The sequence below is a fragment of the Oncorhynchus keta genome, chromosome 20 (genome assembly GCF_023373465.1).
Source record: "Oncorhynchus keta strain PuntledgeMale-10-30-2019 chromosome 20, Oket_V2, whole genome shotgun sequence".
Classification (NCBI taxonomy): Eukaryota; Metazoa; Chordata; class Actinopteri; order Salmoniformes; family Salmonidae; genus Oncorhynchus; species Oncorhynchus keta.
The window spans coordinates 42,502,860-42,520,614 of record NC_068440.1 but is presented as its reverse complement, the minus strand read 5'-3'; the positions used below and the strand labels follow the sequence as shown (position 1 = coordinate 42,520,614).

General features: G+C 52.5%; 1 protein-coding gene across 1 annotated transcript in view; it reads right to left on the bottom strand.

Annotated features, from left to right (window-relative positions):
* LOC118399014 (protein spire homolog 1-like) overlaps nucleotides 1-17,755 on the bottom strand; it is a 166,615-nt gene that overhangs the window by 104,754 nt on the left and 44,106 nt on the right. Inside the window, exons 4-5 of the mRNA XM_052473169.1 lie at nucleotides 3,323-3,448; nucleotides 2,271-2,345 (exon numbers count right to left, since the gene is read on the bottom strand). Coding sequence (XP_052329129.1) covers nucleotides 2,271-2,345; nucleotides 3,323-3,448 — 201 coding nt within the window. The remainder of the gene's footprint in view (nucleotides 1-2,270; nucleotides 2,346-3,322; nucleotides 3,449-17,755) is intronic.

Below are 17,755 nucleotides of genomic sequence, written 5' to 3'. Positions count from 1 at the left end.
CCTACCACTCCGCTGTCCCAGTCTGTGAGCTTACGTGGCCTACCACTCAGCGGTCCCATTCTGTGAGCTTGCGTGTCCTACCACTTCGTGGTCCCATTCTGTGAGCTTACGTGTCCTACCACTTCGCGGTCCCATTCTGTGAGCTTACGTGTCCTACCACTTCACGGTCCCATTCTGTGAGCTTACGTGTCCTACCACTTCGCGGTCCCATTCTGTGGGCTTACGTGTCCTACCACTCCGCGGTCCCATTCTGTGAGCTTACGTGTCCTACCACTCCGCGGTCCCATTCTGTGAGCTTGTGTGGCCTACCACTCTGCGGTCCCATTCTGTGAGCTTGTGTGGCTTACCACTCTGCGGTCCCATTCTGTGAGCTTGTGTGGCCTACCACTCTGCGGTCCCATTCTGTGAGCTTGTGTGGCCTACCACTCTGCGGTCCCATTCTGTGAGCTTGTGTGGCCTACCACTCTGCGGTCCCATTCTGTGAGCTTGTGTGGCCTACCACTCTGCGGTCCCATTCTGTGAGCTTGTGTGGCCTACCACTCTGCGGTCCCATTCTGTGAGCTTGTGTGGCCTACCACTCTGCGGTCCCATTCTGTGAGCTTGTGTGGCCTACCACTCGGCGGTCCCATTCTGTGAGCTTGTGTGGCCTACCACTCGGCGGTCCCATTCTGTGAGCTTGTGTGGCCTACCACTCGGGGGTCCCATTCTGTGAGCTTGTGTGGCCTACCACTCAGTGGTCCCATTCTGTGAGCTTATGTGCATACCACTCAGTGGTCCCATTCTGTGAGCTTGTGTGGCCTACCACTCAGCGGTATCGTTCTGTGAGCTTGTGTGGCCTACCACTCGGTGGTCCCATTCTGTGAGCTTGTGTCGCCTACCACTCGGCGGTCCCATTCTGTGAGCTTGTGTGGCCTACCACTCTGCAGTCCCATTCTGTGAGGTTGTGTCGCCTACCACTCTGCGGCCCCATTCTGTGAGCTTGTGTGGCCTACCACTCGGCGGTCCCATTCTGTGAGCTTGTGTCGCCTACCACTTAGTGGTCCCATTCTGTGAGCTTGTGTGGCCTACCACTCTGCGGTCCCATTCTGTGAGCTTGTGTGGCCTACCACTCTGCGGTCCCATTCTGTGAGCTTGTGTGGCCTACCACTCTGCGGTCCCATTCTGTGAGCTTGTGTGGCCTACCACTCAGTGGTCCCATTCTGTGAGCTTGTGTGGCCTACCACTCTGCGGTCCCATTCTGTGAGCTTGTGTGGCCTACCACTCAGTGGTCCCATTCTGTGAGCTTGTGTGGCCTACCACTCTGCGGTCCCATTCTGTGAGCTTGTGTGGCCTACCACTCTGCGGTCCCATTCTGTGAGCTTGTGTGGCCTACCACTCAGTGGTCCCATTCTGTGAGCTTGTGTGGCCTACCACTCTGCGGTCCCATTCTGTGAGCTTGTGTGGCCTACCACTCAGTGGTCCCATTCTGTGAGCTTGTGTGGCCTACCACTCTGCGGTCCCATTCTGTGAGCTTGTGTGGCCTACCACTCTGCGGTCCCATTCTGTGAGCTTGTGTGGCCTACCACTCTGCGGTCCCATTCTGTGAGCTTGTGTGGCCTACCACTCAGTGGTCCCATTCTGTGAGCTTGTGTGGCCTACCACTCAGTGGTCCCATTCTGTGAGCTTGTGTGGCCTACCACTCTGCGGTCCCATTCTGTGAGCTTGTGTGGCCTACCACTCTGCGGTCCCATTCTGTGAGCTTGTGTGGCCTACCACTCTGCGGTCCCATTCTGTGAGCTTGTGTGGCCTACCACTCTGCGGTCCCATTCTGTGAGCTTGTGTGGCCTACCACTCTGCGGTCCCATTCTGTGAGCTTGTGTGGCCTACCACTCTGCGGTCCCATTCTGTGATCTTGTGTGGCCTACCACTCTGCGCCTGAGCTGTAGTTGGTCCTAGAGGTTTCCACTTCACAATAACAGCCCTTACAGGTGACCAGGGCAGAAATGTAACAAACTGACAATGCTGGAAAGGTGGCATCCTATGTCTGTGCCAGCTTGAGAGTCACTGAGCTCTTCAGTAAGGCCATTCTACTGTCAATGCTTGTCTATGGCTGTGTGCTCAATTTTAAACACCTGTCAGCGTGGCTGAAATAGCCGAATCCACCAATTTGAAGGGGTGTTCACATACTTTTGGACATGTAGTGTACTGTGTTAAGAGATATGAGAGAGGATTGTGGACCGCTCTCCACGGGCAGTTAACCCACTGTTCCCAGGCTTTCCCGTTACTCTTACCCAGTCAGCATTCTGTAGCTCGTTGAGATCTATGTCTGGTTCCTCTCGTGTGTCTCCCTCCATCCGCCGCAGGTTCTACAGGAGGAAGAGAGATTTTAGCACACTGTTGGAGATATTCTGAGGTGTTGTTATGCAACACAGAGCTTCAAGTTCCTCAGTGTCCACTTCCCTAAGGATTTAACATGGTCCACACACACACACACCTCAGTGTCCACATCCCTAAGGATTTAACATGGTCCACACACACACCTCAGTGTCCACATCCCTAAGGATTTAACATGGTCCACACACACACACCTCAGTGTCCACTTCCCTAAGGATTTAACATGGTCCACACACACACCTCAGTGTCCACATCCCTAAGGATTTAACATGGTCCACACACCTCAGTGTCCACTTCCCTAAGGATTTAACATGGTCCACACACACACCTCAGTGTCCACATCCCTAAGGATTTAACATGGTCCACACACACACCTCAGTGTCCACATCCCTAAGGATTTAACATGGTCCACACACACACCTCAGTGTCCACTTCCCTAAGGATTTAACATGGTCCACACACACACCTCAGTGTCCACTTCCCTTAGGATTTAACATGGTCCACACACACACCTCAGTGTCCACATCCCTAAGGATTTAACATGGTCCACACACCTCAGTGTCCACTTCCCTAAGGATTTAACATGGTCCACACACACACCTCAGTGTCCACATCCCTAAGGATTTAACATGGTCCACACACACACCTCAGTGTCCACATCCCTAAGGATTTAACATGGTCCACACACACACCTCAGTGTCCACTTCCCTAAGGATTTAACATGGTCCACACACACACCTCAGTGTCCACTTCCCTTAGGACCCATCATGGTCCACACACACACCAACACAGTCGTGAAGAGGGCACGGCAGCACCTCTTCCCACTCAGAAGGCTGAAAACACACGTCTCTCCAACACACGTTTTCTCAAGCTGCTGCTGAGTCCGGGGCCTCTCCAACACACATTTTGTCAAACTGATCAGTTGCTGCTGAGTCAGGGGCGTTCTCACCTCTTTGGCACTCCTGATCTTCTCCAGGAAGCTGCGTAGCTCTCTGGTCTCGGCGTAGAGCGCCCGACACACAGCCTGGTAGTGGTTAGGGGCATCAGAGGGGCTGGGCAGGTGGGACGTACACAGCTGGAGGGAGGAGGGACGGCAGACAAAGTCACACACTGATAATAACGCAAGGTATACACAAATCATTAGTGGAAGGAGATTGAGAAGACAGCCCAGAACAGAGTGTGATGAAGAGAAGTTGTTGATGGCTGACGTTCCCTGGGGAGCAACCGGCCCTAGTAGGTAAACCCTGATGTTCCCTGGCTGTAAACCCTGATTCCCTGGGGAGCAACCGGCCCTAGTAAGTAAACCCTGATGCTCCCTGGGATGTAAGTCCCTGATGTTCCTGGGAGCAGTAAGTAAACCCTGATGTTCCCTGGCCCTAGTAGGTAAACCCTGATGTTCCCTGGGGAGCCCTAGTAAGTAAACCTGATGCTCCCTAGTAAGTAAACCCTGATGTTTCCCTAGTAGGGAGCAACCGGCCCTAGTAAGTAAACCATGATGTTCCTGGGAGCAACCGGCCCTAGTAGGTAAACCCTGATGTTCCCTGGGGAGCAACTGGCCCTAGTAGGTAAACCCTGATGTTCCCTGGGGAGCAACCGGCCCTAGTAGGTAAACCATGATGCTCCCTGGGGAGCAACCGGCCCTAGTAGGTAAACCATGATGTTCCCTGGGGAGCAACTGGCCCTAGTAGGTAAACCATGATGTTCCCTGGGGAGCAACCGGCCCTAGTAGGTAAACCCTGATGCTCCCTGGGGAGCAACCGGCCCTAGTAGGTAAACCCTGATGCATGATCCTGGGAGCAACCGGCTAGTAGGTAAACCATGATGCTCCCTGGGGAGCAACCTGGCCCTAGTAAGTAAACCCTGATGTTCCCTGGGAGGGAGTAAACCAACCTGGGAGGCCCTAGTAGGTAAACCCTGATGTTCCCTGGGGAGCAACCGGCCCTAGTAGGTAAACCATGATGTTCCCTGGGGAGCAACCGGCCCGTAAGTAAACCATGATGCTCCCTGGGGAGCAACCGGCCCTAGTAGGTAAACCATGATGTTCCCTGGGGAGCAACCGGCCCTAGTAAGTAAACCCTGATGTTCCCTGGGGAGCAACCGGCCCTAGTAAGTAAACCCTGATGCTCCCTGGGGAGCAACCGCCCTAGTAAGTAAACCCTGATGCTCCCTGGGAGCAACCGGCCCTAGTAAACCCTGAGCTCCCTAAACCCTGAAACCCTGATGCTCCCTGGGGAGCAACCGGCCCTAGTAAGTAAACCTGATGCTCCCTGGGGAGCAACCGGCCCTAGTAAGTAAACCCTGATGCTCCCTGGGAGCAACCGGCCCTAGTAAGTAAACCCTGATGTTCCCTGGGAGCAACCGGCCCGTAAGTAAACCATGATGCTCCCTGGGGAGCAACCGGCCCTAGTAGGTAAACCATGATGTTCCCTGGGGAGCAACCGGCCCTAGTAAACCCTGATGTAAACCCTGATGATGCTCCCTGGGGAGCAACCTAGTAAGTAAACCCTGATGCTCCTACCGGCCCCTAGTAAACCCTGATGCTCCCTCCCTGGGAGCAACCGGCCCGTAAGTAAACCATGATAAACCGGCCCTAGTAGGTAAACCATGATGTTCCCTGGGGAGCAACCGGCTAGTAAGTAAACCCCCTGGGGAGCCCTGATGCTCCCTGGGGAGCAACCCTAGTAAGTAAACCCTGATGCTCCCTGGGAGCAACCGGCCCTAGTAAGTAAACCCTGATGCTGGGGAGCAACCGGCCCCCTGGGGAGCAACCGGCCCTAGTAGGTAAACCCTGATGTTCCCTGGGGAGCAACCGGCCCTAGTAAGTAAACCCTGATGTTCCCTGGGGAGCAACCGGCCCTAGTAGGTAAACCCTGATGCTCCCTGGGGAGCAACCGGCCCTAGTAGGTAAACCCTGATGTTCCCTGGGGAGCAACCGGCCCTAGTAGGTAAACCCTGATGTTCCCTGGGGAGCAACCGGCCCTAGTAGGTAAACCCTGATGTTCCCTGGGGAGCAACCGGCCCTAGTAAGTAAACCCTGATGTTCCCTGGGGAGCAACTGGCCCTAGTAGGTAAACCCTGATGTTCCCTGGGGAGCAACTGGCCCTAGTAGGTAAACCCTGAGCAACTGGCCCTAGTAGGTAAACCCTGATGTTCCCTGGGGCAAGCAACCGGCCCTAGTAGGTAAACCTGATGTTCCCTGATGCCCTAGTAGGTAAACCCTGATGCTCCCTGGGGAGCAACCGGCCCTAGTAGGTAAATGCCCTGATGTAAACCATTGCCCTGGGGAGCAACTGGCCCTAGTAAGTAAACCATGATGCTCCCTGGGGAGCAACTGGCCCTAGTAGGTATACCCTGATGTTCCCTGGGGAGCAACCGGCCCTAGTAAGTAAACCACGATGTTCCCTGGGGAGCAACTGGCCCTAGTAGGTAAACCATGATGTTCCCTGGGGAGCAACCGGCCCGTAAGTAAACCATGATGCTCCCTGGGGAGCAACCGGCCCTAGTAGGTAAACCCTGATGCTCCCTGGGGAGCAACCGGCCCTAGTAGGTAAACCCTGATGCTCCCTGGGGAGCAACCGGCCCTAGTAAGTAAACCATGATGTTCCCTGGGGAGCAACCGGCCCTAGTAGGTAAACCATGATGCTCCCTGGGGAGCAACCGGCCCTAGTAAGTAAACCATGATGTTCCCTGGGGAGCAACCGGCCCTAGTAAGTAAACCATGATGCTCCCTGGGGAGCAACCGGCCCTAGTAAGTAAACCATGATGTTCCCTGGGGAGCAACCGGCCCTAGTAAGTAAACCATGATGCTCCCTGGGGAGCAACCGGCCCTAGTAAGTAAACCATGATGTTCCCATTATCATCAGTACAAAGATATTATTTAGGACATGGAAAACCTTACCAATACCATGTTCACAATTGACCTATTAAGTTGCTTTGATACCAGCAGTAACACTAATTATACCTGTTACTACCAGGCTACATTTGAGTGATTGATTTGTTATTACATAATGGCTAGTGAACTTCAGACCATTGATCTAGCTGGTGTTTCTATGAAGAGAACTGTATTTTACGTGGAGGAATTCAGAAAACAACAATGATAGGTAGTCTCTTTCTCCAAAATTAACATGGAATTCCTGTCTTTTAGTTTCTAGAGGAGGCAGTCCAGCCAAGAAGGGTACAATTGCGGCCCGCAATTCGGGGCGTTCCTGCATGTGGGCGTTCCCTTGAATACTTCTATTGGTCCATTTCTAAGCTATGACTCCGGTACACAGGCAGGAGAGGTCCGGTACACCAGGAGAGGTCCAGTACACAGGCAGGAGGTGTCCGGTACACAGGCAGGAGAGGTCCGGTACACAGGCAGGAGAGGTCCGGTACACAGGCAGGAGAGGTCTGGTACACAGGCAGGAGAGGTCCGGTACACCAGGAGAGGTCCGGTACACCAAGAGGGGTCCGGTACACAGGCAGGAGAGGTCCGGTAACCAAGAGAGGTCCGGTACACAGGCAGGAGAGGTCCGGTACACCAGGAGAGGTCCAGTACACAGGCAGGAGAGGTCCGGTACACCAGGAGAGGTCCGGTACACCAGGAGAGGTCCAGTACACAGGCAGGAGAGGTCCGGTAACCAAGAGAGGTCCGGTACACCAGGAGGGGTCCGGTACACCAGGAGGGGTCCGGTACACCAGGAGGGGTCCGGTACACCAGGAGGGGTCCGGTACACCAGGAGGGGTCCGGTACACCAGGAGGGGTCCGGTACACCAGGAGGGTCCAGTACACCAGGAGGGGTCCAGTACACCAGGAGGGATCCGGTACAACAGGAGGGATCCGGTACACCAGGAGGGATCCGGTACACCAGGAGGGGTCCGGTACACCAGGAGGGATCCGGTACACCAGGAGGGATCCGGTACAACAGGAGGGATCCGGTACACCAGGAGGGATCCGGTACACCAGGAGGGATCCGGTACACCAGGAGGGATCCAGTACAACAGGAGGGATCCGGTACAACAGGAGGGATCCGGTACACCAGGAGAGGTCCGGTACACCAGGAGGGATCCGGTACACCAGGAGGGATCCGGTACACCAGGAGGGGTCCGGTACACCAGGAGGGGTCCGGTACACCAGGAGGGGTCCGGTACACCAGGAGGGATCCGGTACACCAGGAGGGATCCGGTACACCAGGAGGGGTCCGGTACACCAGGAGGGGTCCGGTACACCAGGAGGGGTCCGGTACACCAGGAGGGGTCCAGTACACCAGGAGAGGTCCAGTACACCAGGAGAGGTCCAGTACACCAGGAGGGATCCAGTACACCAGGAGATGGTAATGCACCATAACGTTGGATTCCAACCGCTGATAAACTCCACAGAAAAGGAAACGGGGCGACAACAGTAGCTAACTAGGTCACCCCTAGACAGCGTCCGTTGCCACCCCCTGCCAGTCACCTTTATTTTTTTAGGGGGTATATTGCATATAGATTTTTGCTTCTATCAATGTAATTGTTCCATTTCCAACCCCCTCATATTTTTTGTACACACACACACACACACACACACACACACACACACATATATATATATCTCTACACCCCCCACCGCCCCCCCATAATTTGTAAAGTACTGGGTTGTGCCATGGCGGAGATCTTTGTGGGCTATACTCGGCCTTGCCTCAGGATGGTAAGTTGGTGGTTGAAGATATCCATCTAGTGGTGTGGGGGCTGTGCTTTGGCAAAGTGGGTGGGGTTATATCCTTCCTGTTTGGCCCTGTCCAGGGGCATCATCGGATGGGGCCACAGTGTCTCCTGACCCCTCCTGTCTCAGCCTCCAGTATTTATGCTGCAGTAGTTTGTGTCGGTGGGCTAGGGTCAGTTTGTTATATCTGGAGTACTTCTCCTGTCTTATCCAGTGTCCTGTGTGAATTTAAGTATGCCATCTCTAATTCTCTCTCTCTTTCTCGGAGGACCTGAGACCTGAGTTTTTTCCTAGGTTTTGGCCTTTCTAGGGAGTTTTTCCTGGCCACTGTACTTCTACACCTGCATTGCTTGCTGTTTGGGGTTTTAGGCTGGTTTCTGTACAGCACTGAGATATCCGCTAATCCAAGAAGGGCTTTATAAATACATTTGATTTTGATTCAGACCCATGACTTTTTCCACATTTTGTTATGTTATAGCCGTATTCTAAAATGGATTAAATTGTTGTTGTTTTTTACTTACATATATGGCAAAACCTGAAAATGGCAGTCTCTCAATGATCATCAACCAATTTGACAGAACTTGAAGAATGTTTAACTTTAGAAGTTTATTTTTATTTTTTAAATGGGCAAATGTTGCACAATCCAGGTGTGGAAAGATCTTAGAGAATTACCCAGAAAGACTCACAGCTCTTAGAGAATTACCCAGAAAGACTCACAGATCTTAGAGAATTACCCAGAAAGACTCACAGCTCTTAGAGAATTACCGAGAAAGACTCACAGCTCTTAGAGAATTACCCAGAAAGACTCACAGCTCTTAGAGAATTACCCAGAAAGACTCACAGCTCTTAGAGAATTACCCAGAAAGACTCACAGCTCTTAGAGAATTACCCAGAAAGACTCACAGCTCTTAGAGAATTACCCAGAAAGACTCACAGCTGTAACCACTGTCAAAGGTGATTCTACAAAGTATTGATTTAGGGGTGTGAATACTTATGTAAATGAGATATTTCTGTATTTAATTTTCAATAAATTTGCAATAATGGGCTATGTTGTGTGGATGTTGTGAGAAAAGGGGTAGGAATACTTTCTGAAGGTACTGGAAGTGCATGACTAGCAAAAAACCAGACATTTAAAAGCTGTGACCCTCACGGTATGCTGCTGGGACTAACAGGATGCCTGAGTTGTCATGCCAAATGATGCATTCAAGGAGGAGTTGAACAATGTAACATGTCTGGTTTTAAGTCTTTGTTGTTGTGCACTACTGTCTTATACACAGTGTAAGGGGATAAAGAATATGTACTTAAGGATATATGAATGAGTGATGGTACAGAGCAGCATACAGTAGATGGTATCGAGTACAGTATATACACATGAGATGAGTATGTAGACAAAGTAAACAAAGTGGCATAGTTAAAGTGGCTAGTGATACATGTATTACATAAGGATGCAGTCGATGATATAGAGTACAGTATATACGTATGCATATGAGATGAATAATGTAGGGTAAGTAACATTATATACGGTAGCATTGTTTAAAGTGGCTAGTGATATATTTACATCATTTCCCATCAATTCCCATTATTAAAGTGGCTGGAGTTGGGTCAGTGTCAATGACAGTGTGTTGGCAGCAGCCACTCAATGTTAGTGGTTGGTGGCTGTTTAACAGTCTGATGGCACCGCCCAAAACAGGAATGTCCGAAACAGCCAGGTGAGGGTTTTGTCCCAAGCGGCACCCTTATTCCCTATGAAGTATTTTTGACCGGGTGCCATTTGGGACACAAAGGTGTTATCTTTCTTCTTCCTCCTCTGAGGTAAAACTGACAGCAGCCTGAGTGTGAACACCACAGTACAAATCCCTTTGCTGGGTATTTCCATGGCTGAGTTCTAAATGGCACCCTATTACGAACGTTTTCACTCAGGGACCCCCTTCCAGCATTGGGGAAGATCCCACGCCCCCCCTGCGCGACCACGTCTAGTTCTATGGGCCCAAAACAGGAATGTCCGAAACAGCCAGGTGAGGGTTTTGTCCCAAGCGGCACCCTTATTCCCTATGAAGTGTTTTTGACCGGGTGCCATTTGGGACACAAAGGTGTTATCTTTCTTCTTCCTCCTCTGAGGTAAAACTAAGTACTGTTAATGACACAAACTGTTCACACCCTTTCTGTTGGTGGAGAGAAATCTGCAGGTTTAAATTTTCTGCAATTCTACACATTATCATTTTGTCTCCCTAAAGAACTCGGGGTCGAAGGTCGAGTCACGCGTCCTGCGAAACATGACCCGCCAAACCGAGCATCTTAACGTCCGGCTGCTTAACCCGTAAGCCAGCCACACCAATGTGTTGGCGGAAACACCGTTCACCTGACGACCGAGGTCAGCCTGCAGGCACCTGGAATGCCACTCGCTAGAGCACGATGAACCAAGTTAAACCTGGTGCTGTATATACACAGTGCATTCAGGAAGTAGTCCGGTACACCAGGAGAGGACCGGACCCCTTGACTTTTTCAACAATTTGTTACATTACAGCTTTATTCTAAAATTGATTACGTTGTTTTTTCCCCCATCAATCTACACAATAATCACAAGGCATATAACATCTTTATAATTTCTTTGGAAAAATTAGTAAAAAACAGAAATATGACATTTACATAAGTATTCCGATCCCCTACTCAATTTATTTATTTATTTAATTATTTATTTTACCTTTATTTAACCAGGCAAGTCAGTTAAGAACAAATTCTTATTTTCAATGACGGCCTAGGAACAGTGGGTTAACTGCCAGTTCAGGGGCAGAACGACAGATTTGTACCTTGTCAGCTTGGGGATTCGAACTTGCAACCTTTCGGTTACTAGTCCAACACTCTAAGCACCAGGCTACCCTGCCGTACTTTGTTGATGCAACTTTGGCTGCGATTACTGCCTCGAGTCTTCTTTGGAACGACCCTACAAGCCTGGCACACCTGTATTAGGGGAGTTTCTCCCATTCTTCTCTGCAGATCCTCTGCAGATCCTCTCACGCTCTGTCAGGTTGGATGGGGAGCGTCGCTGCACAGCTATTTTCAGGTCTCTCCAGAAATGTCCGATCCGGTTCAAGTCCTGGCTCTGGCTGGGCCACTCAACGACATTGAGACTTGTCCGGAAGCCACTCCTGCGTTGTCATGGCTGTGTGCTTAGGGTCATTGTCCTGTTGGAAGGTGAACCTTCGCCCCCAGTCTAAGGTCCTAAGTGCTCTGTCTGGAGCAGGTTTTCATCAAGGATCTCTGTACTTTGATCTGTTCATCTGTCCCTCAATCCTGACTAGTCTCCCAGTCCACTGAGTAGTGACTGCCGTCTGGCCATTCTACCATAAAGGCCTGATTGGTGGGGTGCTGCAGAGATGGTTGCCTTCTGGAACGTTCTCCCAACTCCACATAGGAACTCTGGAGCTCTGTCAGAGTGACCATTGGGTTCTTGTTCACCTCCCTGACCAAGACCCTTCTCCTCAGATTACTCAGATTGGCTGGGCGGCCAATTCTAGGAAGGGTCTTGGTGGTTGTAAACTTCTTCTAATTAAGGATGGAGATGTTGTTGCCTACCCTTACCACCTGGGGGCGACACGTCAGGAAGTCCAGGATCCAGATGCAGAGGGAGGTGTTTAGTCCCAGGGTCCTTAGTTTAGTGATGAGCTTTGAGGGCACTGTGGTGTTGAACGCTGAGCTGTAGTCAATGAACAGCATTCTCATATAGGTGTTCCTTTTATCCAGGTGGGAAAGGGTAGTGTGATAGAGATTGCGTCATCTGTGGATCTGTTGGGGCGGTATGCAAATTGGAGTGGGTCTAGGGTTTCCGGGATTATGGTGTTGATGTGAGACATGACCAGCCTTTCAAAGCACTTCATATGGCTACAGATGTAAGTGATGCAGGGTTACCTGCAGCAATTACCTTGGCGTTCTTGGGCACAAGGTCTATGGTGTTCTGCTTGAAACATGTAGGTATTACAGACTGGGTCAGGGAGAGGTTGAAAATGTAATTGGCACTTGACAGTTGGTCGGCGTACACTTTGAGTACACGTCATGTTAATCCGTATGCCTTGAGGCCTTGTGAAAGTCAAAGGTCTGAGTGTGTGGAAAAGACAGAAAGAAGCTGGTGTTTTCTCAGCTCAGACAAGAGCATTGAGCACCGCGGCAGTTTGAGACTTCCCTGCTTCTGTTAACGTGTCACGTCAGTTAGATTCACCCTAATCAGCATCCCAAATGGTACCCTATTCCCCATGTAGTACACTATATTGACCCAGACTCCATAGGGCTGTAGTGCACTGCTATTGACCAGGGCCCATGGGGAATAGGGTGTAATTTAGGAGGCTGACTAGCTACCCTATCAACCCCTTAGTCTGGGAAGGAGTGAGAAGGAAGGAGAGTTTGAGGAATGCAGACGTATCTAATATAGCCATGCTAATGCATCTATTTCAGATGTGACTAGAGGTCTCCAGAGGGAGAAGTCTGGTCTGTGGGGAAAGCTCTGCTAATGACTGCATCCCAAATACCATCCTATTCCCTATGGGCCTTGGTCAACAGTAGTGCACTTTTTAAGAAAATATGATGCTATTATGTATGAATGTAGTCCTCAGAGACAGACACTAAGCTCTGGTGAATCCATTTTTCACATGAGCCAAACAACGACCTGGTAAATAAGTGTTCGTTGGGTATCAACATATTTCAGTCATTGTTTGTCTGCATCTGGTTGAAGTGCCTACTACTAGTGTCTACTATTGGGTTCAGATTAACACTGGCGTGATAAATGATCAGATGGTCATGTACAGGTAGAGAGAGATATTGGTGTGCAAAAGAGCAGAAAATTAAATAAATAAAAACAGTATGGGGATGAGGTAGGTAAATTGGGTGGGCTATTTACCGATAGACTATGTACAGCTGCAGCGATCGATTAGCTGCTCAGATAGCAGATGTTTGAAGTTGGTGAGGGAGATAAAAGTCTCCAACTTCAGCGATTTTTGCAATTCGTTCCAGTCACAGGCAGCAGAGAACTGGAACGAAAGGCAGCCAAATGAGGTGTTGGCTTTAGGGATGATCAGTGAGATACACCTGCTGGAGCGCGTGCTACGGGTGGGTGTTGCCATCGTGACCAGTGAACTGAGATAAGGCGGAGATTTACCAAGCATGGACTTGTAGATGACCTGGAGCCAGTGGGTCTGGCGACGAATATGTAGCGAGGGCCAGCCGACAAGAGCAGTGGTGGGTAGTATAAAGTGCTTTAGTGACAAAACGGATGGCACTGTGATAAACTGCATCCAGTTTGCTGAGTAGAGTGTTGGAAGCTATTTTGTAGATGACATTGCCGAAGTCGAGGATCAGTAGGATAGTCAGTTTCACTAGGGTAAGTTAGGCGGCGTGAGTGAAGGAGGCTTTGTTGTGGAATAGAAAGCCGACTCTAGATTTGATTTTAGATTGGAGATGTTTGATATGAGTCTGGAAGGAGAGTTTGCAGTCCAGCCAGACACCTAGGTACTTATAGATGTCCACATATTCTAGGTCGGAGCCATCCAGGGTGGTGATGCTAGTCGGGCATTACGCCAATGGCACCCTATTCCCTTTATAGTGCACTACTGTTGACTAGGGCTCATAGGAGACTAACTCGTATCCGCGTCGTAACGCTCTAATGCGGAGTACCGCTCTAACGGGACACTGTGTCGTACCGCTCTAACGGGACACTGTGTCGTACCGCTCTAACGGGACACTGTGTCGCACCGCTCTAACGCGTCGTGCCGCTCTAACGCATCGTACCGCTCTAACGCATCGTACCGCTCTAACGCATCGTACCGCTCTAACGCATCGTACCGCTCTAACGCATCGTACCGCTCTAACGCATCGTGCCGCTCTAACGCATCGTACCGCTCTAACGCATCGTACCGCTCTAACGCAGTGTACCGCTCTAACGCGTCGTACGGCTCTAACGCATCGTACGGCTCTAACGCGTCGTACGGCTCTAACGCGTCGTGCCGCTCTAACGCGCCCGTGCCGCTCTAACGCGCCGTACCGCTCTAACGCGACGTACCGCTCTAACGCGTCGTACCGCTCTAACGCGACGTACCGCTCTAACGCGTCGTACCGCATCACCGCATCGTACAGCGTCGTACCGCTCTAACGCATCGTACCGCGTCACCGCATCGTACAGCGTCGCACCGCTCTAACGCGTCGTACCGGCTCTAACGCGTCACCGTATCGTACCGCTCTAACGCGTCACCGCATCGTGCCGCTCTAACGCATCGTACCGCTCTAACGCATCGTGCCGCTCTAACGCATCGTACCGCTCTAACGCATCGTACCGCTCTAACGCATCGTACCGCTCTAACGCGTCGTACCGCTCTAACGCATCGCCCGCTCTAACGCATCGTATCGCTCTAACGCATCGTACCGCTCTAACGCACGCCCGCTCTAACGCGTCGTACCGCTCTAACGCGTCGTACCGCTCTAACGCGTCGTGCCGCTCTAACGCGTCGTACCGCTCTAACGCATCGTACCGCTCTAACGCGTCATACCGCTCTAACGCAGTGTACCGCGTCGTACCGCTCTATCGCGTCGTATCGCGACGTACCGCTCTATCGCGACGTACCGCTCTATCGTGTCGTGACGCACCGCTCTATCGTGTCGTGACGTACCGCTCTATCGTGTCGTGACGTGCCGCTCTATTGCATCGTACCGCTCTAACGCATCACCGCATCGTACCGCTCTAACGCATCACCGCATCATACCGCTCTAACGCATCGTACCGCTCTAACGCATCACCGCATCATACCGCTCTAACGCATCGTACCGCTCTAACGCATCGTACCGCTCTAACGCATCGTACCGCTCTAACGCATCACCGCATCGTACCGCTCTAACGCATCGCACCGCTCTAACGCATCGTACCGCTCTAACGCATCGTACCGCTCTAACGCATCACCGCATCGTACCGCTCTAACGCATCGTACTGCTCTAACGCATCGCACCGCTCTAACGCATCACCGCATCGTGCCGCTCTAGCGCATCGTACCGCTCTAACGCATCGTACCGCTCTAAATCATCGTACCGCTCTAACGCATCGTACCGCTCTAACGCATCGTACCGCTCTTACGCATCGTACCGATCTAACGCATCGTACCGCTCTAACGCATCGTACCGCTCTAACGCATGGTACCGCTCTGTACCGCTCTAACGCATCGTACAGCTCTAACGCATCGTACCGCTCTAACGCATCACTGCATCGTACCGCTCTAACGCATCGTACCGCTCTAAGGTATCACCGCATCGTACCGCTCTAACGCATCGTACCGCTCTAACGCGTCGTACCGCTCTAACGCGTCGTACCGCTCTAACGCGTCATCGCGTCGTACTGCTCTAACGCGTCATCGCGTCGCACCGCTCTTTCGCGTCGTACCGCTCTATCGCATCGTACCGCTCTAACGCATCACCGCATCGCACCGCTCTAACGCATCGTACCGCTCTAACGCATCGTACCGCTCTAAGGTATCACCGCATCGTACCGCTCTAACGCATCGTACAGCTCTAACGCATCGTACCGCTCTAACGCATCACTGCATCGTACCGCTCTAACGCATCGTACCGCTCTAAGGTATCACCGCATCGTACCGCTCTAACGCATCGTACCGCTCTAACGCGTCGTACCGCTCTAACGCGTCGTACCGCTCTAACGCGTCATCGCGTCGCACCGCTCTTTCGTGTCGCACCGCTCTAACGCATCGTACCGCTCTAACGCATCGTACCGCTCTAACGCATCACCGCATCGTACCGCTCTAACGCATCGTACCGCTCTAACGCATCGTACCGCTCTAACGCATCGTACCGCTCTAACGCATCGTACCGCTCTAACGCATCGCCGCTCTAACGCATCACCGCATCATACCGCTCTAACGCATCGTGCCGCTCTAACGCGTCGTGCCGCTCTAACGCGTCGTGCCGCTCTAACGCGTCGTGCCGCTCTAACGCATCAACGCGTCGTGCCGCTCTAACGCATCGTACCGCTCTAACGCATCGTACCGCTCTAACGCATCACCGCATCGTACCGCTCTAACGCATCGTACCGCTCTAACGCATCACCGCATCGTACCGCTCTAACGCATCATACCGCTCTAACGCATCGTACCGCTCTAACGCATCACCGCATCGTGCCGCTCTAAAGCATCATACCGCTCTAACGCATCGTACCGCTCTAACGCATCGTGCCGCATCGTACCGCTCTAACGCATCGTACCGCTCTAACGTGTCGTGCCGCTCTAACGCATCGTACCGCTCTAACGCATCGTACGCTCTAACGCATCGTGCCGCTCTAACGCATCGTGCCGCTCTAACGCATCGTGCCGCTCTAACGCATCGTGCCGCTCTAACGCATCGTACCGCTCTAACGCACGCCCGCTCTAACGCATCGTACCGCTCTAACGCATCGTACCGCTCTAACGCATCACCGCTCTAACGCATCACCGCGTCGTACCGCTCTAATGCGTCGTGCCGCTCTAACGCGTCGTGCCGCTCTAACGCATCGTACCGCTCTAACGCATCGTGCCGCTCTAACGCATCGTGCCGGCTCTAACGCATCGTACCGCTCTAACGCATCGTACCGCTCTAACGCATCGCACCGCTCTAACGCGTCGCACCGCTCTAACGCGTCGTACCGCTCTAACGCGTCGTGCGGCTCTAACGCGTCGTACGGCTCTAACGCGTCGTACGGCTCTAACGCGTCGTACCGCTCTAACGCGCCGTGCCGCTCTAACGCGCCGTACCGCTCTAACGCGACGTGCCGCTCTAACGCGTCGTACCGCATCACCGCATCGTACAGCGTCGTACCGCTCTAACGCATCGTACCGCGTCACCGCATCGTACAGCGTCGTACCGCTCTAACGCGTCGTACCGCTCTAACGCGTCACCGTGTCGTACCGCTCTAACGCGTCACCGTATCGTACCGCTCTAACGCATCGTACCGCTCTAACGCATCGTACCGCTCTAACGCATCGTACCGCTCTAACGCGTCGTGCCGCTCTAACGCGTCGTACCGCTCTAACGCACGCCCGCTCTAACGCATCGTATCGCTCTAACGCATCGTGCCGCTCTAACGCACGCCCGCTCTAACGCATCGTATCGCTCTAACGCATCGTACCGCTCTAACGCACGCCCGCTCTAACGCGTCGTACCGCTCTAACGCGTCGTGCCGCTCTAACGCGTCGTGCCGCTCTAACGCGTCGTGCCGCTCTAACGCATCGCACCGCTCTAACGCGTCGTACCGCTCTAACGCAGTGTACCGCGTCGTACCGCTCTATCGCGTCGTATCGCGACGCACCGCTCTATCGCGACGTACCGCTCTATCGTGTCGTGACGTGCCGCTCTATCGTGTCGTGACGCACCGCTCTATCGCATCGTGCCGCTCTAACGCATCACCGCATCGTGCCGCTCTAACGCATCACCGCATCATACCGCTCTAACGCATCGTGCCGCTCTAACGCATCACCGCATCATACCGCTCTAACGCATCGTACCGCTCTAACGCATCGTACCGCTCTAACGCATCACCGCATCGTACCGCTCTAACGCATCGTACCGCTCTAACGCATCGTACCGCTCTAACGCATCGCACCGCTCTAACGCATCACCGCATCGCACCGCTCTAACGCATCGTACTGCTCTAACGCATCGTACCGCTCTAACGCATCACCGCAT